The sequence below is a fragment of the Diabrotica virgifera genome, chromosome 1, assembly GCF_917563875.1.
Source record: "Diabrotica virgifera virgifera chromosome 1, PGI_DIABVI_V3a".
Classification (NCBI taxonomy): domain Eukaryota; kingdom Metazoa; phylum Arthropoda; class Insecta; order Coleoptera; family Chrysomelidae; genus Diabrotica; species Diabrotica virgifera.
Genome location: NC_065443.1, coordinates 303,153,078 through 303,180,255, shown reverse-complemented (window position 1 = coordinate 303,180,255; position 27,178 = coordinate 303,153,078). Strand labels below are relative to the sequence as shown.

General features: G+C 32.8%; 1 protein-coding gene across 2 annotated transcripts in view; it reads left to right on the top strand.

Moving 5' to 3' along the window:
• Positions 1-259: 259 nt before the first annotated feature.
• LOC126879218 (uncharacterized) overlaps positions 260-27,178 on the top strand; it is a 40,426-nt gene continuing 13,507 nt past the window's right edge. Inside the window, exons 1-2 of one of the 2 annotated variants that reach the window (XM_050642271.1) lie at positions 260-533; positions 26,032-26,150. In XM_050642271.1, coding sequence (XP_050498228.1) covers positions 506-533; positions 26,032-26,150 — 147 coding nt within the window. In that variant the 5' untranslated portion in view covers positions 260-505. Of the gene's footprint in view, positions 534-25,641; positions 25,793-26,031; positions 26,151-27,178 lie in introns of those variants that run through there. The other variant, XM_050642272.1, reaches the window with a different exon arrangement.

Sequence of the window (27,178 nt, the reverse complement as noted above, 5' to 3'; positions counted from 1 at the left end):
TGAGAGAATGGTACTGATGTATATCAAATAAACTTTTTAGAGCAGCCGTCTATTAGGTCCGAATAGCTATGATGATTATCGACACTTAAAGAATACCATGCTGACAAAACGTTAATATAAAACAGACTTGGCTAGTTATTATAAATTGTTGTAAAATTAATCTTCAAATGTATTTTTAATAAAATACTTTATGCAAAAATTAATAGTAGCAACACCCTGTAATAATACTCGAAATTCTCCAAACACCCAGGCATCCCGTACATTTGGCAACGCGAACCGCACCGCTGAAAAAGCCCGTCGCTGAAATCTGAAAGAAAAGAAAAAACGGCAAGCACGCGGCAAGTTGGTCTAACGCAAAACTTCGTTCCAGTGTTTAAATTTAGATAAAATTCTTCTCATTTTCAATCCGTATCGACTGAGATCGTGATTTTCTTTCAAACATCAAAAAAAAAGTTTCAGCAGTGTCTGTGTCTTTGAAAAGTGCATTTTTGGCAGAGAGAATAAGATGCCTTCGCTATCGTCACCCACACAATGTAAGTAGATTTTATAATTTTTTTCAAAAATCTTTTTTCAACAAAGTATTTTGGAAAACAGCTTCGCAACATATGTGTAATATTTCTGTACGTTGACGAACAAAAACTTTGGTATAAAAATTGAGTCACGCTTTTTTGGAAATACCAAAATAAACTTGGTTTTTATAAACCGTTTAAACAGCTTTATTGCGTAGATTTTTTCGCAACGCGTTTGAACTAAAGTAGAGATGTTCTGCATCGGATCCTCACAAATGTTTGGAACTGGTTAGAGACAACGCTTGACAAATCTGCATTCTTTTATTTTTTTTTTAGCCGTTGAATCTTTCCAACTTCTATACATCTGTGACTTGGTAGAAAAAGTAACTAGGTATTTTGTTCCATTTTTGAGATTTTGGCTTCAGCATCTTTAAAAATACAATAGTTCCAACACAAAATACTAAAAAAGTCTATCTAACCATCAAACTCACATTTTCTTAAATCAAGAAATATCTACATATTATATCCCTATGTAGGTATGATATATTTCTTTGTTAAACAAATGACTTAGTCACTACTGGTACCAAGCCACAGAAATATCTAAGTATTTTTCTATTCGTCTCTATTTCGTCAATTTTCTTTGTCATTTGGTTCGGCCTTATCTTAAGCTCTTGTGTTCTCAGCCTTTAGTTATTGCTATCTCGATTCCTTAAACCTGTTTTTAATTGCTTTCTTTAATCTTTCCTTCTTCAGTCGCTTACTTATAGCTTCTTGTAGTTTGAGATTATTTGTTATTTACACTTGTTGTGTTAGCACTGAATATATTCCTTCTATGGGATGCGACTCTTTGAGTCATTCATGAATAAAAATTGGAGATTTTAAGTATTGTCTTATCTTTGAGTCGGTATTAAAGCAGTTCAAAGACATCCTGTCCAATCAGGACCCTTACTATTAGTAACTTAAGTTGGAAATAAAATTTATTTGACAGTTCGACCAGTATTTTGTTAACTATTTCCGAAGTGGAAGTCGAAAGGTCAAATAAATTTCATTTCCAACTTAAATTATGACGTATTTCCCAAGTAAAATAGTAAATAACAAAGATTATGACCAGGCTAGTATAAGATAATGACGTCATCAGAAACAAGACCCGACACAGTCAAAATACAGAGAATGCTGGAAATATCAGAAATGGGAATACTCAGAAGAATTAACGGAAACACCCTAAGAGACCTAATATGGAGTAACGGGATCAGAAAAAATTATAGTGCACGGAAAATAAACGAATGGACACTAAATAGAAAAAAGAATGGAACAATAACATCAGTACAATGGCGGGTACAAGAGTTATTAAAATAGTAGCGAAATTCCATAGCGGCAACAACCCGCCAGTGAACAAGCAAAGTTTCTTGTATAAAAGAAGAAGAAGAGGCAGAAAAAGTTTATGACGACCATGACCAACACAAATACTCAAATGATAGTGAATGTAAACCTTTGGAACGAGTTTATAAATTCAAATACCTGGAATCCACTATAAATGAAAAACTAAATAGTGATGTAGAAACAAAAATAAGTACAGCGAAGTCAAGATAAACAGTGTACAGTCTGCGGAAGAATTTGCAAAATATCGATCTTTGGACGTAAGCCTATACGTCTTTCATTATAAGTTCTCTATTCTGTATTATGTGATTTCATAAAATCTGACCACTTAGATTGTGGTCTTCTTCTTTATGAATTGTAATTTCAAGGTGTCCAATGTATATTATTTTGTTTTCGATTTTAGTCTTGCTTATTCTGATTTTACTTCGAATCCTATTCTACATTCTTTGATATTCATCCTGTTGTTCATATGTGGTCCCTACGGAGTACAATGTTTCTCCAAGCTGGAAAAACTTTTACAACTATCTTATAAATCTTCTTTATTATTGTAATATAATTATAATAATGTGTTCCTTGTTTCGGCTTTGTCAAAAAATATTGTACGATTAATTATTATTTATTTTTATTGAAGTCACTTTAACGATCTGTTCCAAAATACTCAGTCACTCATCCGCGCTCCATCTTTAGTAGTGTACAAAATTAGACCATTAAACATTTTCAGAATATATAAATTTATATTTTGTTCATACATAAACGGATTCAATTTCAGACTATTTCGTAGAAAAACGCAATCTGGAGTAATAAATGAGTCTGTTAAACCTGTATTGAGGTTAGAGTCAGGATTGGTGGGAAATTGGGACTGGATTTAGAAATTTTAGGTAGTCTACTAGATACTTACTACGAATGTTATTGTATATTATACGAATGTTATTGAATAATATTCGTATAATAAAACGCAGAATAACAATTACTAAAATTACCTTTATGAAGATGAAGTGATTTCTGTCCAATAATCATCTCAGTTTAGAACTAAGAGAAAGAATGGTTAAAGTGTTAAATTGAGTCTATACTTTTGTATGCTGCCGAAGTGTGGATACTAAAAGTATCGACCATAAACAGAATTGAAGCATTGTAAATATGGATTCATAGACGGATGCTCAAGATATCTTGGACAGCAAGAAAAACTAATGAAGAAGTACTAAGGAGGATCACCAAAGATCGAGAAATGCTAAAGACTGGTAAACACCGGAAAATTATCTGAGACATATAGTGAGGGGAAGTCGATATAGAACACTACAACTGATCATTAAAGGCAAAATATATTTTAATTTCGTATTATAATTTTTCCTCCCACTTCTTACAAGTTAAATAATTTATCATTCTCTTTGCTTTTATCCTTATGCGAGGCCACTCCCATCAAGTCTTCTTATTCATTATTACTTCTAACTTGTTTTTGCATTTATTGCGTGGTTTATTTTTATGTTTCATCAGTAAATGTTCCAATCCCTGGGGATTACAGCTAACGCCATTGCATTCAAAATCCTGTTATTGGGTGATAAGTTTACAGCTTGCTGTGTTTCTTGGCTGCTTTCGTGATTTTTTTCATTTTTTTTTCTGTTCTTGTACTGAATTTATCAGTTTATAATATTCATTGTTATTATATTAATTTTGCAACATATTGGTTTTGTTTTTGCTTTACTTTATTAACTTGTATTTTTTTTTAATGTTGACGATTTATCTAATTTCAGAAAATTGTATTTTTTGTTATTGTTATTTTTTTTACTCTCTGTAAGCTTTGTGCCTAAAGTTTCAAAATTTTCAGAGACAATAAAGCATATTTCTTATATATTCTTGTACATTATCATTCAGTCATCTTCTTCTAGACCTTTCTCTAAACCTGGGCCCTAGTGGTGTCCAGTTAGTTATCCTTTTCAATATATGTAGTATATCTGAGTGTGGGCGTCTCTGTATAATGTCCTACTCGTTATAAGCGAATAGATTTTATGTATCTGAATATATTTTCTCCCTTTAATTTTTCTTTAATTTCGGCATTTGTTTTCATTCTTCTTTCTCCCTTTCTTATTATAGTGGAGCTCAGAATTGTTATCATTATTTTTCTTTAAAATGTCAGAAAACTTCAGGAAAACATCACACTAGTGGTATACCTTCAGGTGGTAACTTAAATTTTTATTTCATGAGCTATATTCTTCCCTACATTAAAAAAATTCGTCTAAAATATCAGCTAAGTACTATTGGAAAATTTTACTTAAAATGGAAAATTTTACTTAACTTTTAGGACGTAATAAGGTACAGGTAATAATCACAACCCAATAGGTCCCCATAACGCTCGAGTGACTGCAAATTTAGAATACTTTGCTCCCCTACCATATATTATAATGCATTATCCTAACATAACAATAGATGCACTGTCCTAAATGTTCTTTTTTATCTTTTTTGTTTATTTTTATTTTTTTGAAGTAGAAACATAAAATGTTTTTTGTGTCTGTATCATTTTACGTATAGCTTCATGTTTAGCAGAAAACGAGATAATCATGTAAATTTAAATTGAGGTTATGGTCAGGGCCGGTGTAAGGCTGGAACTGGTCGTAATGACGTCCATTTTGCCCTTCAGACTATAAATTGCACATCCTTTTAACTCTGCGAATTGAACGATATGATCAGTAATTATTAAAAGTAACGTACAACGTATTCTGCCAAGATGATACGCTACCGAAGGTGATTAAGGTTATAGTCAGGAAGCAACCACTACTTTATTATTACTATTATACCTATATTATATCTATTACATTTATTACTATTACATTTAAAGTAATAAATTAACTATAGCGAATAGCAGAATTTTATATACTTATTATTAAAAAAAAAGAAGCTAACATTACTACTAAAATTCAGGAAGTCTCCGTTCGATTTTAGATGTAGCAGGAAAATTATAATCCACCAATAAAAATGGTTTAGAGGAAAACACATAAATTAAAGTTTTGTGCAGATAGGCTACAGAGTGAAAAGATCAATAGTAGATGTGGTTAATATTTTATGCGATCAAAGGAACGACAACAAAGATGGATGCTACACGTGCTGTTTGATATAAATTCTTTTAATAATACAGTCAAAAATTAGAGACAACAGTAGTGTAGTATATTATACTTCTTTTTTTTTCGGTACCGTATCCAAATTTAGGTGTTGGTGGCCTACTATGACGTCCTAAGACCAGAAAGGCCGACTCCACGAAATGGTTGGTTCGATGATGAACATAAAGATATTACTAAAAATAAAAAGGATGCTTATAAACTTATGCAAAAACCAAGAACACCGGATGAGGAGCAAAAATAACTCCTGAAGGAGGATCGCGCGCATCTAAGAAAAAATCGGACCTTGAAAAAACGGATTATTCAACAGCTTGAATTGCTACAGGAGCAAAATAAAACTAGAATGTTCTAAAACATTCTAAATAACACAAGAAAAGCATTGAAACCACGATAGAGACAGAAATGGACATAGTATCAGTGACGCAGTAAGCAGATGGGTTGAGCACTTCAAACGACTACTTGGTACCAAAGAGGAAAATGATACGTTACCTTAAAGATCAAGAAATGATACCCACGTAGAACCTTCAACTTTAATATTAAACCTGAGAGACGTACAGCTCACAAATAATAAGTCCTCGGGACTCGAGTTCATCACCGTAGAGCTCATCAAATAAGGAAGCGCTGTACCTCCTTCTTGGATGATGATGATTTGATATTGTATTTTATGCATTCAAAGATAATAGGCACCGCATCTGGAATGCTTCTAACTTGTAAGCCACTCAACTTTCATGGTCTATGTTTTATATCCTTATATTTATACATGGCAAAAGGCTACCTGTTATAAACAACTATTTCATAGATTTTAAACAGGCTTGTGACAGGGTAAATAGACAGCAACTCTACACATTCATGAAAAATTTGTGACTGATTAGCAAGGTTATTAACAACGTAAGAATGACTATAAGTACATATGAATACATATCAAAACAAAAACCCCACATAACAGAGATAACATCAGGGACAGAATTTATCAACGATATTGTTGAAGCTGATACTAGAATAAGTAATAACAGGAAGGAAAATTAAAACTCATAAATTTACTATTTTTACGGAAGACAAATTAAAAGTTAGATACGTAAGAAAAATAAAAACTCATGAATTTACTATTTTTTACGGGGAATAGGCTACAATTTTACTCTAAAATAAGTTTTGACATTTCGATTTCCACTTCGGAAATCGTTCTCAAAAGATAAATTAAAAAAATTAGTTTTGCTACTTGGTAATAAAAAATTCTTGTAATAATTTAATTTTATATTAACAATTCAAACCTATATTTTATTATACATTTTAAAGTAGATGACTTTAAAATGATATTGTCTATATTTTTGAGTTGAATTCCTTACACGACTTTGTTGAAAGTTCATTGTAAAGAATTTCCGTCAGAAAAATCATAGCATGTGATTTGTCTTTAAAAAGACAACCACATGCAATGATGATGACAGTAAAATTCTTCAATTAGTGATCCTGTAGTAAATGATAATAAAATCCAGAAAAAACTCTTGATACTATTTCGACATGGCAAATAGAGTCCAGGAACCGAAGCTTTTCACCTCGCAATTTTTACAGAATGGATCGATTTGCTTGAAAATTTGAGAATAAGTAAAATGTTCCATACATTTTTTTTATGAAATGAATAGTGTTCGATTTATTCGCCATAAAAAGTGTTAGTTTTATATCGAAAAAATAAGTGTTTTTCAATAATATACTAATTTACGGTTCACTCAGTTTTTGTTGTAGACAAAATTTATTCAAACCAAGTTCTTGGGAATTAAATCACCTACAATTTCATATTTAAACATTTTTTCGCATCTCTGATTCTAATCTTTCGATTCTGAAGAAATTCACATTTTTACCAAACTACAAAAATTCGTTATTCGCTTTTAACTCCAGTTTTTTAAAAACTAATCTTTCTAAGCCAGTCAAACTTAGAATCTATTAACAGTACATAAATAAAGAAGAATGGATAAGGCCAATGACTAAGAACACCGCTAACTTACATTATTATGCTTTCAATTGGATTTCTCCTTTTTTTTTTCAAAAAAATATATTGATGTTTTAGCCGTAACATTTCTATTTTTTATCTTAGAAAGTTGGTTGAAAAAGAATTTTGTATTTTTTATAAGGTCTATAATAAGCTTATTAATATCAAATCTTTTTAAAATCCTCAGTCGCAAAAAGAGGTGACTTTGAAGGGGTTGGTAAAGTTGGTTTTTGCATGTTATTACAAGTTTTAATTATCAATAGCTCACTTAATTTTTGCCGTGATAAAAATTTTTGAAAACCAGTTTCTTGGAAATTAAATAAGCTAAAATCATACTAAAACATTTTTTCGTATCTCTGATGCTAATCTTTCTACTCTGAAGAAAAGGCCATTTTTTTCCAAACTACAAAAATTCGTTATTCGCTTAGAACTCTATTTTTTTTAAAATAATCATTTTAAGCCGGTCAAACTTCTAGATTCTAGATTCTAGATTAATAATATACAAATAAAGGAGACCAAATAAGGTTAATGACTAATTTTAATTAAGGTGGTGATTAGGAGGTTGCTTCGGATCACTTTTTCGCTGAAAAATGTAGGGACTAATATTTTTTTTCAATATACGTCACTTAATTTTTGAGCTAGAGACTTTGTTTTTATTTCTGGAGATATATTTAAAATGCTTTAAATTAGTTTGAACAAGTTACCCTCGAAAAATGCATAGTTTTCCCGTCAAGTGAAGTTGTTTTTGATAAAACGAAAACTTTTGGAGTTATTAGCCGAAAGCTTATTAACAACATTGATTTTTTCGATATAAAACTAATACTTTCGATACCGAATAAATCGAAAACTATTGATTTTATTAAAAAAATGTGTGGAACGTTTTTTGCTTAGAATGAATGTTTTTGCTAACTTTTGCTGTCAAAATAAAATAAAAAATTTCCACCCCCGAGATGGAGTGGCAACTACCCCCATGGTAAAAGCGCCTTTCGGCCTTATATAGATTTTGATCCCTGGACTATCCACTACTTATCCTCAAATTTTCAAGCAAATCGATCCATTCTGTAAAAATTGCGAGGTTTTGTCCTATTCTAAGCTTCATTGCTTGGACTAATATGTGACCTTAATTTAGTTTATCCTCGATATTAGTATCAAACTATATTAACTATACATTACTAAGACTACAGCGTGAACTGATTTACCTTCATTGATTTTTATTGTCCATTCTCCTATCCATTGGATTATCTTGTTTCATGACTATTTTTTTACCTTTTTATCTATTTATTCCATATTTCGCTATTGAAGTACAAGACTGCACAATTTTTTAACAAAATTTAATTCATATATTACTGTGTTTCTTTAATAACCGCTTAAGTATCTGTAATGTAAATATACATAATTACTATTGTAAACCGACTTACTGTAAACAGACTTGAGAAGTCGGAATAATCCGGATTAGCCGGAGAATATGGTAAAACTTAATAAAATAGGTACATATAAATAATAAACAAAAATACACATTATAATTGCAAAAACCTGAAATACGTATGCACAATACATCTAAATTACGTACAGTTGTATACAATATTGTTTATTTTTTGGTAAAAAACTCAGTCAAAGTGAAAACATATTTGTTTTGTCTGATGAAAATCGGTCCGGGTTAGCCGAACTTTCGGGTAATCGGACGCCGACTTATCGGGGTTACACTGTATATTATGTACACACAAATCAATAACTGATATAATTTCTCTTATTTCAGAGAACCCCTACTCCTGCTTAGCCCTAAACATTTTTAAACCCTGCATACCCTACAGACTTTCTCAAATCCCTAGTAGGATCCACGTTTCTTTATTAGTTTCCTCGTGTGTCATTATCTGTCATTGTTAGTATTTGTCTGTTGAGTTTGTCAATTCTCGCTTGGAAACTCCCAGCCACTTCGCATCCTATGTAATTAGCCAGGTGTTACATCAAACAGTTGATGACGTTCATTTTTTGCACATGATTTGTATGAACGTTAAATTTTTTTTAGATATTTCTAGAACAATGGTTTCTTTTCTATTATAAGATATTTTTTCGAGCGGCAGTGAACAGGGTCCACATAGCCATGATGATTTACAACCTTCGATAGAAGATTGAACTTGAATAAGAAGAATACAACACAGTCCTTTTTTCTCTAAGTCTTCTATTATTGTTGCTGACGTAGCCCAAGTTGGTATCTAGTATTCTACTCATAACTTTTGTTTCTCAAAACTGTTGACATTCACAAGAATGCCACTGACTTTCATTATCATTCGTAAACTTTAAAATCTTTCTTAAGGGGGGGGGGGTATGGTTTGAAATATTTAATATTATTTTATTATTTCAAATAAAAGTGCATACTTTCAAGAGTACTCTCTGAAAATTTCAAAATAATCGGAGTAAAATTACCAGAGATACAGCGTGTTGAATATCTCTACCTTCGACTCGCTATGCCGCGACTTCGCGCCAGCACGCTTGGGCGCAGTGAGAAACGTTAAACAACTGTTCGCCTTCTCTTTTGTAGATTACTCCTCGATTCAAAAAACATATTCCAATGTGCATCACTTTACGATTTGGCAGACAAATAAGAAGATGAAGATGCAGTTGTCAAAACTTTAAACGCATTTTTCTCAAACCTGCTTTTTCAAATGCGGTGGACATTGTAACTGAAACACTACTCGGTCGATCTACCTGATATTTTGCACAGATTTTTTTGAGACATTTCATGAGGTAACAACGTCGATTTTCCTTTTTTTTTTGCTTATTTTTTGTTCAACAATAATAAATCTGTTGATTTTCACAAATTTTTTACCAAAAATTTCAACTTTTTGATTTCTGAGTGATACCAAAAATGCAAAAATCATTAAAAATAAAAAAACTCGACGTTATGACCTCGTGAAACTCATTAAGCTAATTAAATCTTATTGAATTTTTTGTTTCGTATGATATAGTGACGAGTTCTGATGTCCACCGCAAAATCCATTTTTTGTGAGCTCCCTGTCAAAATTTGTCACCAATGGCTTACTTTTCAATATTTTGGATTGCATTTTTTTCTAAATATGCTTTGAATTGTACTTAATATGCTTATTTAATTTAAAAATAAAATAATTGTACTATAGCTTTGAAAAAAATTCACAAAAATGTGCTTGATATGTTGATTCCAAACCATACCCCCCTTAAAAGATTTTACGAATTTTATGATTTTTCTCTGAGTTCTTTACCTGGAAGTATCGTTGGTCGACGGACCACACATTATATCCCCGATTTTTAGCAGAAATAATTAGAAATAAATTGTGTTCTTGATATATTCGCAATGCCATTTACTCCAATACCAAAGCCGTTGTAGCAAAACAAAGTTATTTCGTATTGCTTTTCAAAACACAAACATGTGATTTCAAATAAACAACTACCATTGCCAAAGCTTTAGTTGAATAACATTTCAAATCTAATTGAACCGCACATTTTTTATTTTCCTACATTCTCCTCCTTCACTCAAACAAACACTGCCAAAGGGAGTGGCGCCTGTCATAGTTCTAAACAAATGCCAGCCGGTCCTGTTTCCCGATTGAAACGTTTTCCCGACGTGGACTTTGACCTGAGTCATGGGAAAATCGGAGCCGCACCCAACTCCCATACATCCAAAACGCATACGCATCAAAACGTATACGACCCTATTCAAATACACACCAACCCACATGCATTAGTGTATGTTTACATTCACTTTCTATACCTACATTTTCTGGACATCTTGGATTTTAAAGCACCCTAATATATCTGTGTAGATATTGGCATTGAATCCGACCCAGGCCGACCGTCACATGTAACACCGTTGCCGTATCCTCTATTTTTTCATACTATCACGTTACAATTTTTTGTGATATTATATTTGTGTGCGAAATGTATCATTTTTGTGTATTTTAGGTATGTTCTAATATGTTATGTATATATATAGGTTTTTACTTGATTATTTTAAATCATTGTGACGTTTATCTTGCTAGAAACCTTGTAATATTGTGTACCTAATGTGTTAAAAGTAAGTAATTTTGAAACACCAATTAAGTCAAGTTTATTATGTTGTTGTTTTCACCAATTTTGAAAAAATGTGAAAACATTGAATTGTCCACGTCCGTCTGTCCGTCCGTCTTGTCTTTCTGTTTGCAAACTCAACTCCTTCGTCATTATACCAGGTAGAATGACAAATGAGGTGTCAAATGAAAGATTATCCAAGGATGGTACTAAAGGTAAGAAATTTAACCTAGGCTGTCTGTCCGTCTGTCTGTCCGACCGCGTATATGATTCCTTCGTCACTGTACCAGGTAGAATGACAAATGAGCTGTCAAATGAAAGCTTATAATCCAAGGATGGTACTAAAGATGAGAAGTTTGACATAGGCTGTCTGTCCGCCTGTCCGTCCGACCTGGTATAGTGACGGAGGAGTTATATTCGCGGACAGACAGACAGACGGACAGACAACCTAGGTCTAATTGCTCACCTTTACTACTATCCTTGGATTATAAACTTTCAGTTGACACCTCATTTGTCATTCTACCTGGTATAGTGACGGATGAGTTATACTCGCGGTCGGACGGACAGACGGACAGACAGCCTATGTCAAATTTCTCACCTTTAGTACGATCCTTGTATTATAAGCTTTCAGTTGACACCTCATTTGTCATTCTACCTGCTATAGTGACGGATGAGTTATATTCGTGGTTGGACGGACAGGTGGACAGACAGCCTATGTCAAATTTCTCACCTTTAGTACCATCCTTGTATTATAAGCTTTCATTTGACACCTCATTTGTCATTCTACCTGGTATAGTAACGGAGGAGTTATATTCGCGGTCGGACGGACAGGCGGACAGACAACCTATGTCAAATTTCTCACCTTCAGTACCATCCTTGGATTATAAGCTTTCATTTGACACCTCATTTGTCATTCTACCTGGTATAGTAACGGAGGAGTTATATTCGCGGTCAGACAGACAGACGGACAGACAACCTAGGTCTAATTTCTTACCTTTAGTACTATCCTTGGATTATAAGCTTTAATTTGACACCTCATTTATCATTATACCTAGTATAATGACGGAGAAGTAAATGTTATTATTCTATTATTCTTGTAGGTATATTTAACATTGATTGAAATTATGAAAGAAATATATAGAAAACAGCATGGCAACACTGTGATGCACAAACATAAAAATGCAGCCACATTCAGCTGTGTCAGCTGTGCGTTACATAGGGTGCTTTAAAATCCAAGATGTCCCATTTTCTGACGTTCTAGACGTCCCTAGTAGACATAAAAGTAGACAGTGCAACAAGTGAAGGGTCCAGGGTTGTAGTAGCTCAATGTGTCCAGTAGTGTGTCGGTTACAGTATTAAAAATTTTGAAATTAATTTGTCCGACTGACTATCTGATACACAATTATTGTCGGACAGTGCTGTATTTGGATAAAGGACCCTTCAATCTACCACTTGTTATTCGTGTCCGAAGTCCGAAATTTTGTAATCGCAAAACATAACCTGCCACAATTAACATATTTACGTTCCGACTAAAAAAACGAGGCTGTAAATTTGTCGGACAAGAGATCGACAATCTTTAGTAATTAATAATTATCAATACTTTCAATCGAAAATTAAGAGATTTGTAATAACAAAACTGTACGGTGCTAGAGTGACATCTTGCGAGTGTCGGACTCCACGATCGTGCCGTCTTTTTTGTCCGACAAAAATAATTTATTTTATTCTAACGCATAATCTTTTGATTAAAATTAAAAATTATAAAAATAAAATAAAATTTTTATTTTTAATTCAGTTGCAATGCGAAGGCAACACAATCCCACTTTTCAATTAGAATACGGAGCGCAGTCCAGTCCCTTGAATCGCGATTTTCGGCTCTTATTGGAGCCTCATCGGAAAGAACGTAGGCTTGTTCTCCATATCCCAATTGATCCGTACTGAGAGGTTCTCCCACCCATTGCAACTGAAGTGAAAATATCAGGTGACTAGCGTCATCTGGCAATTATGCATTTGGCTTGCAAATTTTAGAAGCCTTGGAGGTGTTACCTCCAAGTGGACCAATAAGTTTTCGATTTAAAAATCTTTTAGTAATATTTTAATATTTTCTAAATATTATTAATAATGCTATTAGGATCGAAAACTTCATCTTTTAAAAATTATAATTTTGCAGTCACAAAACCTAACCAGGCTAGAACTACAGGTTAAGGATCAGCGCAAATTGAACCTAAGCGAGACACAACCTGCACCGGCTAACTGCGTAGATAGTTTGCGCATCCTACTATCAGTGCATTCGTTCGCAAGTCTCGCTTGGGAACGTTTGTCATCGGCGTACAGTTTTCTTGGGCCGTGGGACGCGTGACTCACCGCCAGATGTTTATTTTTATTTGTTTTTGTTTGCGAGATGGACTTATCTGAAATTAATACGGATGGTAACTAAGTACAATTTATTATGATAAATGAAAATATTAGAATAGTCAACACCCCGAGTGAAAACTGCGTTGTCTTTGTCATTAAATTCTGATAACTTTTGGTAGACCAAATAAGCGGCGATACGAAATTAATAATCAAAGTTATGCCTTTACCAAAACACATTACATATTAGAAAAATAGGGTGAAAAATTATTCATGTTACTTAAAACCGTGATCGATAAAAATATCGTATCACCCTCAAATTCAACTTGTCGGCATATTACATTTTTGTTTATTACATATTACATTTTTTATGCTTAAAAATTAAAAACGAAATATGCAGATATAGTATTTTTACTACAAAAGCGATATTACGTAGGTCAAAATTTTTGACGTAAGAGAACTGTCAAAACATTAGAATGTGACTTTTCATTATTGCCATGTTTATTGTACAGTGAGAAGCTAGGCATCATTATTTGTCAGATATATTTTTCTCTGTTATTGTTTATTGAACAAATAATATCCATAATTCTATATTTTAATTATTGATGTCAGTTGGATTTCTATACTTGCCGAGATATATTAATTAACAACAATATTATCATAATGTATAATCAATAAAATAGACAATTTAACTATGTGTTCACAGGTACATTGTTATTTTTATTTATATTATTAACTTAACATAAAAAATACTAGATCTAAATATAGTTATTGAAATAAAAATACTTTTTATTCGCATATTTTATATTTAGTTCGTATTAAATACTACTCGGAACATCCATCTGTCATTTTTAGCCTTAAAATATATTATTAAATGATCTCTTTTATTGATTATATACACTTAAAATTATTATTTTTTGGGATATTAAACTTAAATAATTGGTTTATAAAATTTATATTATTGATAATAATAAATATTTTTGGTTATTTAATTAATATATTTCTAAAATTCTCAATGCAATCGCGATTACGTTTTTCTTATTAAAATACCATGTGGACGCTTATACAAGATCGGGCAGTTCCGTGTTGGTGTGGTATTTTAGCTGTGCTCTAGAGAAATTCAATTCTAGAGTTGATGTTATGGAATATCATTATGTATTTTCGGTAACATTAACAACTATTTTGGGATATGAATAATATATTTCCGCAATTGATGAAATCCGATTGACATCATTAATTAGAATAAAGAACTAGAGATATTATTTGTACAGTAAACAAAAACAAAGAAAACTATCAAGTAATGACATTAACGTGGCCATGATGAAAAGTCACAATCTAATGTTTTGACAGTGCCTTTACGTCAAAAATTGTGACCTACGTAATATCGCTTTTGTACTAAAAATACTATTCGCGGTGTGCAAGTACTTGGAAGGGGAAACGAGAAACGACCCTGCGCGAGTCGCGGAGAAATATTGCAACTATCTTAAATAATTCATATTGTCAATTGAAATTGTCAAATTGACGTATATTTCATACCTTCTGTCAATGAAGCAGAAAAATTATATATTGCTCCACAATATTGATATGATATGCAATTATTATATAAAGGTAAATTTAATTAATTTTATTTTGCTTGCAGTACTGCATTTTAATAACTAATTTTATTTACTACATACAATTGTTGACGTTTTCATAACATAACCTGAATCTTATTTTTTCTTCTTATTATTTTTTTGGACTATGGCCTTGACAATTATCCAGTAACCAGGACTAATATAATTGGCCAATATAATTAAAAGTGCGAATTTTAGTATAGAGCGTAGAAATAGGGGTCGCTTTGCCGAACTTGCACGGTCCCAATAGTGTTATTTTTTACGACCGATCAGTAGCGGAGGGATTATGAATTATTATGACCTGCAGTAATTGTAAATGATTGCGATCCTGCAGTAATTGTAAATGATTGTGATCCGAGCAGTAAATTGAGGAATATGAGTTATGACCGAGAAATAGGGGAGATATTATTTTAAATATGTAGGTATTATGTGCAGAAATAAAATACTCAGTAGTAATTGCACAAGCGCTCTTAAATTATTGAATTTTTCCCGAGTGACACTTTGACAGTTTTAATTTCACGAGCCGAAGGCGAGTGGAATTATGTCAAAGTGCCATGAGGGCAAAAATTCTATATTAATTTTAGAGATCGAGTGAAAGTTGCGATTATTTCATAAATAAAACTGTTCAAAACCAAAATTTTATTGTAATTTATTTATGTCAGTACAAATTATTACAATTAAACACACAGTTGTTATAAATATTTGCTGGTTGAAAGTCATCACTTTTATAATTTTTAAAACATTAATTGTCATTAATGTCACTGAATGTATTTTTTCGTAGCAACGAAGGGCATCTGACCTAATATACTTGACGACGGGAAATTATCAAAAATTATCAGTCTAATTTAGATTTCTGTAGCTTTCTATTGGTCAGAATCTCCTATGAATGAAATAATCAGTGTAAGATATCTTTTTATGCAGCCGCTTATGATCAAATTCGATGTTTTCGAAAGTCATACCGCTACGACTACTAGGGACGTGTAAGATATTTTTAAAACGTTACTAGTTACAAGTACGGAAATACCGATTTTAAGTTGCCTACTCAATTCAGTACAAGGATCAGATACATCAGTATTTTGTAATCAGTATTTGTACTCAGTACCACTGAGAACCGGTATCAAAAGTAACCGTTACATGTCCGCACTGATTTTGCCCGTCTCTATTCGCCTCGTCGATAGCCAACGGTTGGGTTGGGTTGTGTTCAATATGCGACACGCTAGAAAAATAAATGCACGGGTCACCCGTCTCGCCGGCGAAGGTTGTGTCTGGCTTAGGTTCAATTTGCGCCGGGCCTAAGGCTTTAGCCGTGGGGTGTGCTGAAACGCGTCCAACCTGCACTCTGAAATTTTTCAGAAAGTGGTAGACTCGCTCAAACGAAGCAATAGGGATGTTCACTAATTTTTAAATATAGTTAAATTCAATAGATTACAAGGTATATAATAACGTAACAATCATAAAACTGTTTAAAAATGTATATTTTTTAAGATAAATGAGTTCATATTGTTGATTTTCTTGGAGGCTAGAAAAACGGTACCCTGCAGCGAGTCTACGGTCTGTGACGTCAGCAGTCGTAACGTCTTTGATCGACGACTAGTTTTGTATACTTATTTACTCAGTGTATTTGAATGTGCGCAGTTTTTTACGTATTTAATTATTAAAAATAAAGCCAAATAAGTGGTGTTTTGTTCCTGGGTGTGTAAATACATCAAAAAACAGTTCTGACAAGATATTTATTACCGTTCCAGCCAATTTAAAACAGAAAAAGAAATGGTTTGTTGCAGCTAGAACTTAAAATAACTAACTTAAAGAACTAACTTAATAAAATAAACATTATAGATAGAAGTTTTCCAGAGACTTTCGGCCCTTGGTAATTATGTAATTGTTCTTTCTGCATTTACATTTTTCAAAAATACTTATTAGTTTTCTCAGGATTCGAAAAAAATGAATGAATTTAAATAGCATTGGACCAAGATTTTGCACCTACCCCCTTAAAGAGTAAAGGAAAAAGTTTCGGGACCTCAAATTTGTATTCCTTAAACTGGGATATTCCTAAAAACGGGATTCTAATAATACATACAGTAAAAGTAAACCTTGAAATAACTACATGTGAATGTAGGTTAAAATCATTAATAATTTAGTGAAAAGATTGGTTGAAATGAAAATGTGTAATACCCAAGTTCAAAAATATTTTTTACCTTGAACAGTTGTCAACTCGAAATACGAAACAACCGAAATAAGATCTAGAGTTGAAAAGGACATAGCAACATTTAACAACATGCATGATAAATATTCTCTCCCACTAAAAATGCGGCTGCTAAAACGTTATTATTTCCGGTCTTGCTATATGGCGCAGAGGCCTGGACAATAATGGAAACATTAATGAAAAAGCTAGAGGCATTCGAGATGTGGGTGTACCCACGTATCCTCAAAATATCATGGGCGACCCACACCAACGTACAGGTATTGCGTCGAATGGGAAAACAAAAAGAAATCTCTTTTACAAGTAAGAAACGAAATCTTAAATATTTCGGTCATATCATGAGGCATGATAAATATCGTATACTCCAACTGATAACGCAAGGTAAAATAGAGAGCAAACGCGGACCCGGAAGAAAAGACACTCATGACTTAAAAACTTACGCCAATGATTTGGACAAAAATCGATCGAGTTATTCAGAAACGCCTCAAATGAAATTAAAATTGCCATGATGATAGCCAACGTCCACAACGGACAAGGCACATGAAGAAGAATAAAAATATTTTTAATACACCTAACCAAGGTAAAGTAATAACCAGCCAATGTATGTATACAATATGCATGCGTACAATGCATGCATACAACTTTCTCTATTTTTTTTTGTGGAGTATTAAGCATTTATTTTTTTAGCTTAAAGAAGACATGGAAAATTATATGGAATATACACTCAGTAAAGCTGTGGTAGATTTATTTTTTTACAAGATGCCAATAAATCATACACCATTGTTACATCTACACTACAGTCGGTAGTTTATACGAATCGGCTTTCTGAAAACCTTCTTCCATTTTATTTGTTTATTTTTGTAAAACCCAAAATATGTCCTTACAAACAGTCTATCCACTTTAAACTAAACAAATTCACTATAAAACTCCACTTTAACCCTGATAAAACACGAAGAGAACAAAATAAAATGACCTGAAACGTCAAACAGGTAAACAGTAACACTATGAGAATGGCGCGCGCTTGGGGTATGCAACTAGTGACGTCAGGCCAATAGAGAAGCGTTCTTGAAATTTAAAATAATGCTAGATTTCTAATAAAGATTTTTTATAGAAAGGCTTTTTCAATTTTGTTGAAATTTTGGACAATTATTCCTAGGATGTTTCTTAATCGTTTTACATGTTTGAAATGACTTTTTAATTTTTTGTGAACATCCCTATTAAAACCATTAATACTTTTGTAATCATTTGTGAAAATGGACGACGTACTGTGAACTATGAATTTAGAAGAAAAACGGTATACTGTCAGGCAAACTCGTCGTTATTAGATTTGTTCCAACACGACCAAGGACCGTCAGATTACCGTTTCGTTACTAGATAATTAACGTTCCGTAGGTTTCATGGGAACGAAATAATACGTTTCATGGTACTGCGCAGGACGGTGAGCGTCGTTACGGTTTCTGGACCGTCCAAAAGTTCATGTTGGAACAAACTATTATGAATGTATATGAAATGTCCAGTTGATGAGATGGGGCTTTCGATGAAGTGTCTGTATACGATTTGGGTATATGACATGTCTTTCGATGAGTAGGGATTGGGTGAGTTGCCGCACTCATAAAATCGAGATGAAGTTACATGCGGTTTTCCCAAACCGTCAGAATTCGAAAGAAACCAAGCGAAACATGAATATAACGGATAAAGAGAAGAAAAATTAAAAGGTCTGGGTTTTGAATAATATATTGCGAGAGTTTTAACCTACATAGCAACAATTTTTTGGCAGTATCTGGTGTTGGTCGACAGCTGAATGTTGGAAACTATTACAAGGTGATTTAGAAAACATTGGCATTAATAATAATTAAAAAATGACACCATTACACGGTCGAGTCAAGAAAGTTTTCTTTTGGTGCAAAGAAAAATGTAATTTATTTTATAGTTAAATAATCATCGCTCTAAAAGATCGGTTGCTACGAGGCATGAAACAGAATATCTTTCGAAAGGCATCTTCTTATTTGTGTGCCGTGCTTGTTTTCAAGCGTTGGCTGTCATCGTAATAACAAGCTGATGACATGTTTCTCGATCGGCAGCTATATGAAACAATTCCTCGACCGTTTAACCTGTCCATTGCCTAATGTTACGCAGCCAGGAAAACTGTTTTCTTCCAACCCAGCGCGTTCCTTCGATTTTGCCCTGCATGATCAACCGGAGTAAGCGATATTTAGGTCCTCTCATTATATGACCGAAGTAGTGAACCGAACTTTCTCATTTTTATGACGTTGATCAATTCTCGCTCTTTGTGCATGGTCTGCAGCACACGTTCGTTGGATATGTGTACTGTCAACGGGATTCTGCGTATGCGACGGTAACACCACAACTCGAGCGCTTCTAATTTGTTGAGATTCTTCACTTTTGTTGTCCAAGTTTCACATCCATAGAACAAAACGGACCAGACGTAGCACTTCAATACTCTTATAGGTTTGGATCCTGCGTATGAAAAAACTTGATTAATAGCAAGCTGAAAATTTGTTAATAGCTTAAGGGTGTCTAGTCGGACAAACTTTGATATATGGGAACACTGGAACAGGGGAAGTTTTAATTGTGGAACAGGTTAAAAATTTGGAATGGTCAGACCACGAAAACGGAACATGTATTTTGTCCGACAGAACAGACTTAAACTCTTCGAACACAGATTAAACTCTCATGCAAAAATCAGACTGCTATTTATCACCAAATGGGCGTTTTAATGAGTGGAACATGTAGAATATGTCAAATGACAGGAATTATGACAGGTGATAAATGGCAGTCTGATTTTTGCATAAGAGTTTATTCTCTGTTTGTAGAGTTTAAGTCTGTTCTGTCGGACAAAATAAATGTTCCAATGGTGTGAACGTTCCAAATTTTTAACCTGTTCCACAATTAAAACTGCCCCTGTTGCAGTGTTCCCATATATCAAAGTTTATCTGACTAGACACCCTTAAGCTATTAACAAATTTTCAGCTTGCTATTAATCAACTTTTTTTTCGTACGCGGGATCCAGACCTATTAGAAGTGTGGTCAATGACAGTCTTCTATTGCACAATACAGAACGCCAGCTAATAAAGATTTTTCGTGCAAGTTCTATTGTCATCGAAATTTCGTTATCACTTTTCACCCTGGAGTCAATCCAGCTACCCACATATCGAAAGAGATAGAAACCCAAAAATGCACAAGCAAATACAAAACCAAACTTTAAAAATGAATAGATTTGGTATTTCTTTTGTGTAAGCAAGAACTTGGTCATATGACCCCTCAAACGTAGTCTGACATTATGTACTCATATTGTTCTTGATACTGTTTTTATTTCAAATTTCACTACATCTTGGTGAAACCGTTTCCTTTGCCCTTCTGAATATGCACTTAAGTTGCCTTTAAATATATCCAAGTGAGCATGTAGCTTAAGTTAGATCCTGTAGACAGTGTAGACCATGACTTTGAAACTTTCAAGCATATGAAGGTACGTATCCATACAAGGGTGATCCGCGCTCGGTGTAGCAGCTCCACATAGTGGATACGTTGGTGATCGCCGCTCGGCACTATGTGAAAGTTAAAATTATTAGTAAACTAAATTATCAAGAAACTATTTTTGTTAAGTTACTTTTATTGTTAGTATTTGTTTGTTAAAAAACCTCTGTAGTTAGGTATAAAGAATTCTTTTATCGGTCTTCGTTTTTATATATCTAGCTTAAATTGTCTGAAAACTGTATCTGTAACAATTAGGCCCAGTTTTTCAGTGACAGGTTAAAATTTTGGTTAGCAAACCTAGTTTAAATTTTAACCAATATTTTAACACTCCTAGCGTTTTTCAGTGGTTTAAACCAAGTTAAGAATATCTCGCTTAGCTAACCACTTTTTTTCTTCTGTTGGCAGCAGTAACTGTAATTGCGCATGTGCAATTCGAGAAATAATGATACATTTGTCAGAAAAATAAACAATTTCATAACCGAATTTATAAAAATGATTAATTCAATATCATGTTGGGAATCTTTATTTAGTTCATAACGTCTACCTCGGTTTCATAACAGAATAGAGGTATCATTAATCATTACAATTACTGGGACAATTTAGACTTTTTTGCCAATTTCGTTTGTCAAAGAGCACGGTGTTATCACTATTGGAACAGATTGACCAGGATATGAGGAAATAAGAAGTCAAACTGTTAAATAATGATTTTGCTGTATAGACAAATTAATAATTATTATCTGTTTAAAATATTACTAGCTGTATGTATAAACATAGGTACCTGTTACAGTTATAATATAATATTTAAATATATTTCCTTATAATTCCTTCCTAACGATACTAATTTATACTTTCGATAATAATACGTAATAATTTCTTTATAATAATAAGGAGGTAATTTAGAATACTTACCGCGATATAGACAAAATAAAAACAGCATAACCCAACTAATCTCTTCTGTCGGTCAAAATAAACACAACTTGACCCTGATGCATTCACTGTACCCATGCGTAAGTGTTAACCACAAAATATTACCACAAAAGTGTTAAACCATCTAGCAAGGATCGGATAAAATCTTGGTTAACTTAAACGGGTTTATGCTCTAACCTAGTACTGAAAAACTGATTAATGAATATTTCGGTGACCGAAAAATAAATAGGTTAACCCAGCACTGAAAAACCGGCCCTATAAAAGTGATACAATTTTTGCGAAATCTTATCCAGACCTATGCCCGATCCTGTATAAACAGTTTTTGATTTCCCGCGGCAGTATTTTAAATACAACACTAAATGACGATACATAAAACCAAGCGTTTATTTTGTGTTTATTGCCGTGCATGTGTATTAAAACTTCAATAATTATTGGAAGAAATTTAGCACACATCATTAAAAGCTTCTAAGAATAGACAGAAAATCTGTTTCAAATATCGCATACAGCATTTAGGGATTAATATTGCTATTATAAAGGAGTGTATGGTTTCATGGTTAGTGTTGCCTAATAGTGGGGAGAAAAGTAAGAAAAAAAAGTATGAAGTTTGCAGTACCAAGGATATGGGGGGCCAGCTGATAACATCAATGATTGCCATTTTTGTATAGTTAATCCACGTAAACGTCGTGCTGGCAAAAATAATAAAAATAATCAGTACCCAAATCTACCATCAACGTCTCCTCCAGTACCCCACAAAGGAAACATCAAAACAACACAACCAATCCAGCTACACCCAACAAAAGAGAATCAAGGTTGACAACAATCATAATATGTAAAGGGCTTATTAGAAATAGAGAATAAGGACAACATGATAACAACATTTCAAACAACCAACACACTTAGATTTATCCTGTCCCAAAGCCAAACTGAACAACACCCAGCAGTGTTCTACGTAAAATATATTGCAGTGTCAACATAGCGCTGGTTAATTTATTATAACGTTTTGAAGTCATTTTGAAATAGAGTTTTGAGCAGGTTTTTGACGTACGACCTATTGTTGGTTCATAGGGAAAATCACTTTCGACTTTGTGAAGACCGTATTGCCAAATATCGACTTTGTGAAGACCGCATTGCGATATCCCCGATGACAGGCCTAGTTGATTTATTACATGTCGTCATTGTAGCATCTCTATTTGTGTCAGAATTTTGCTAGAGACTTAGGTCTATTTAGGACTTAGGACTTTTGTCTTCTCTATACCTGTTTTTCTTTAGTATTTCATCTTCTAATGATTTGTCGTTACGCATCTTTCTTATGTCTTTCTCGTTTCAAAATAATACTAAATTTAACATTACCACATAAATTGAAATATATATTCGCTAATTACATGTTTACATGTTTTTACTGAATTAGTTTGAATTTCAGTGCAAAAATAACTACCTACAAAAAATAAATACCTAGATAAAAGCAGCACTTTCAGTTTCTAAGTTAGCAAGAATGCTGTTTATTTCAAAACAGTTAATGCACACATAAACTGTAAACGGTTTATTTTACAAATCTTTAAAAATAAATACAGATGAGTACCAGGTCAATGCCCAAAAAATAAAACATTAGTAGGTTAAGGAAACATAACCTGATCTGGATTTTGATTAAATGTTTTAATAGTCTGGTATTAGGAAAATACTTGCACGAAAATTGGAAAATTACAAAACAAGAAGCTGCTGATTATAAATAGGTGTCGCAATGAAAAAACACCCAGTTCATCTGGTAGAGTATTTTATAGAAATTGTTGGTTGGATATCCACTGTTTTTTTTTGACCTGAAGAAATTCATAAAAAATAAGTTTAAAGCAAATTAGAAGAGGGTTTTTGTGCCGAGTTGTACTATATTACAGTTAATTTATTGCTATGTAGTAGCAACGACGGATATAGACACTCCTACCTCCTACAGGTCTACTTAGGAGGTGTAACCAAAGAAAATATTCCACCTTTTGTCCATCTGGTGGCATGGGAACGATATTTATTGTAATTTTCTGTGCTGCTTCGATTAATAACTTACTTTGAAAATATAATATTTTATAATGTTTTTTGATTTTCTCCAGAATTCATGCTTCTTAAGCGTTTCTAATTTTTTTCCTATCAATTGCCTTAGTTAATTTATATTTTTATACATATTTGTGTGCCTTTAAATTTTTACCTTTGATTCATTAAATACAAAAGTTCTTGAGCCACTCACGTGTATTCTGAATATCAAAATAAAAGACACCCTCGTTTTGATCCTAAATCGACTTCATGACAAGAGAACAAGTAAGAAAATATACGTTTTGCAAAATTATTTCCCAGATTTTCTAAACAAGCTAGTTTAGTATGATAGAATTGATTCAAAAAATTGCATAACCAAGACATCCAAAGTGAAAGTTATCCTCCAACACCAAATTGTTCTATATGGTCCATATAATGTTCAGAAAAAAGTCACACCTTTTTGAGCGTAGGGTTTGGGGGGAGAGGGGGGAGAAGTCGGTAAATTCGTAGTTTTTTACGTTTTTCGTCAATATTTCTAAAACTATGAAGTTTAGCATGGACAACCTTCTATACAAAAATGTTCTACATTAAATTTGAAATAAAAAAGGTCCTATACAAAATCCTTTTAAAATGAACGGTTACAAAGTTCCGGAGGTAGTATACTATAATTGGTCCAAAAAAGGCCTAACCCAGATATCCAAAGTAAAAGTTTTCCTTCAAAACCAAATTGTTCTATATGGTCCACATATTATTCGGTAAAAAGTTACACCATTTTGAGCGTCCGGTTTGGGGGGGAGATGGGGGAGAAGTCGGTAAATTAGTAGTTTCTTTACGTTTTTCGTCAAAATTTCTAAAACTATGTTTAAGCGTAAACAATGTTCTATACAAAAACGTTCTACATAAAATTTAAAAGAAAAGTGGTCCTATCCATAATTGTTACAAAATCAACGGTTCCAGAGTTACGGAGGTTGAAATGTGGAGGTTTTCGATACTTTTTATATTTTTTGGGCAATTGATGATGGTTTTGGGTGGTGAGGTTGACGTTTCTTCAAGGGCTTATCACTCACATACCATCGGCCACTGAAATAGCAAATCCTGTTAAAGAAAATTTCTTTCAATCAGTAAAAATATTATAAATTGCCCAAGAAATATAAAAAGTATCGAAAACATTTCACCCTCCGTTTCCTATGGAATCGTTAATTTTATAATAATTACGTATAGGACCTTTTTTGTTTTAAATTTGATGTAGAACATTTTTGTATAGAACATTGTTTACTCTAAAGCATATTTTTAGAAATATTGACGAAAAACATAAAAAAAACTACTAATTTACCGATTTCTCCCCCATCTCCCCCCCCCCCAAACCGGACGCTCAAAATGGTGTAACTTTTTACTGAACAATATCTGGACCATATAGAACAATTTGGTGTTGGAGTAAAACTTTTACTTTTAATGTCTGGGTTAGGCCTTTTTTGGACCAAGTATACTATACTACCTCCGTAACTTTGGAACCGTTCATTTTAGAAGGATTATGCGTAGGGCCTTTTTTGTTTCAAATTTAGTGTAGAACATATTTGTATAAAAGGTTGTTCATGCTAAACCGCATAGTTTTAGAAATATTGACGAAAAACTTAAAAAACTACGAATTTACCGATTTCTCCCCCTCTCCCCCCCCCCCAAATCCGACCTCAAAATGGTGTGACTTTTTCCTGAACATTATGTGGACCATATAGAACAATTTGGTGTTGGAGGATAACTTTCACTTTGGATGTCTGGGTTTGGATCTAGTTATACCATACTAAGTTATCAAATGAACCGACACTAGGTTCTAGACATATATTTACGAAAATGATTTCAAATCATTATAATAAATGATGTTTTGATCGATCTATTTCCTTGAATCTAATCAATCTTTAATACAAAATCTACATTTTCTTTGAACACATCCATTATTATATAAATAAAATGACATGCGATTGGAAATAACAACGTACACCTGCACTAACAATGTTTGTCTAAAACACGATTAGTACATCAGAGGAAAACAACAGTGCAAAAACTCTTTAATACTTTTTAGTAGTACTTAGTGCAAATATCAATAAAGTAAAACATATGCATGGTAATATAATGAGACTTTCCTGAATATTTTGTTGCTTTTTCTTTTAAGATGGACACAGGTAATCTGTTTTAAATGCTTTCTAAATGATAAATATTCCTTTCGTTGACAGTACATACATGAATCAGAATACTCTAGAGACTTCTTTGAGGTAGTTAAAAACGCACATTTTACCCAGGTTTATTTAACAATGAATGGCACAAAAATTACGAATATGTTTCGGTTTAAATGAAAAGTTTTTTGTAAGGCTTTTTAAAAATGTATATCACTAATCTGTATAATTTTTTTGTTCATTTTTAGCAATGGATACCGTATACCCAGAACCTATGTCAAGGTTAAATAGGAGAGTAATTCCTAAGAAAAGAAGAGGAGGTTCCACAAGATATCGAACTCAACCTGTTACCTTTTCAGAAATCCAGGTATGTCGACGGCTTTTTATCATTTTAGTTGAATTTGACAACCACATCGTAACAACAGCTTTTAGTGGAGTCACTGAAGGTTTTCACCTCCGATTTCGTTGAACCTTCATCGATTTTCATGAAAATTGGTAAGTAGTTAGAAGATACTTCAAGGAACAAAGGTGACATGATGTTAACTTGCGCTTTTACCCTGGGGGTGGTTGCCACCCCTTCTCGCGGGTGAAATTTTTTTATTAAAAATAATACCAGAAATCGATAGAAGGGCAACTTCTAAGCAAAATTTGTTATATAAAATTATTAACATAAATCAATACTTTTTGAGTTATTAAATATCAAAGATTTTATTATTTCTTAAAAAAATGCATGTTTTAAAACTGTTTTTCACGTATTACTCAAAACTATAAGCTTTTGTAAAAAAGCTATTATTACCAAAATTAAAGATAATAAAAAATTTAATACACTCCCTACTTAAAGAACTAAACTAATGTCATTTTAAAGTGAGTTATAGGTAATTGAATGTATATTTTTTTAGACGAGTACTCAAATCTAAGTATTCAAGCTTACATAACGGGATAACGATGCATTTTATAGAATATACTTGTTAAGCACTTGTCAAAGTACTTCGGAATACCTATCAAATGAGCTCAGTAGAAGTTAATGGCATCAAAATAAGCAAGTTATGATGAAAATAAGAGAACCCTTTCGATTTTTTTAGGAAAAAGTTAAAAACTAAACATACGCCATTTCCCCAAAAATTAAAATTTGTACTAATCCTCACAAGAATTTCTTTATCTTATCATAGTTAATTATTTCAACAAATTTGACCGATTTAGAATGCATATTTTTGAAAAAAAAAGGTATAATTTAAAAAAATCAGAATGTTTAGAATTATCGTACTTTTCATTTTCTTTTGATAATAACTCCAAAAATACTCAATATACGTAAAAAATGATAAATAACTAAATTTTAGTTTTTTCTGTAACAAATACTTTACCCATTTTACTATTTTCGTAGAGTAAAAAATAACC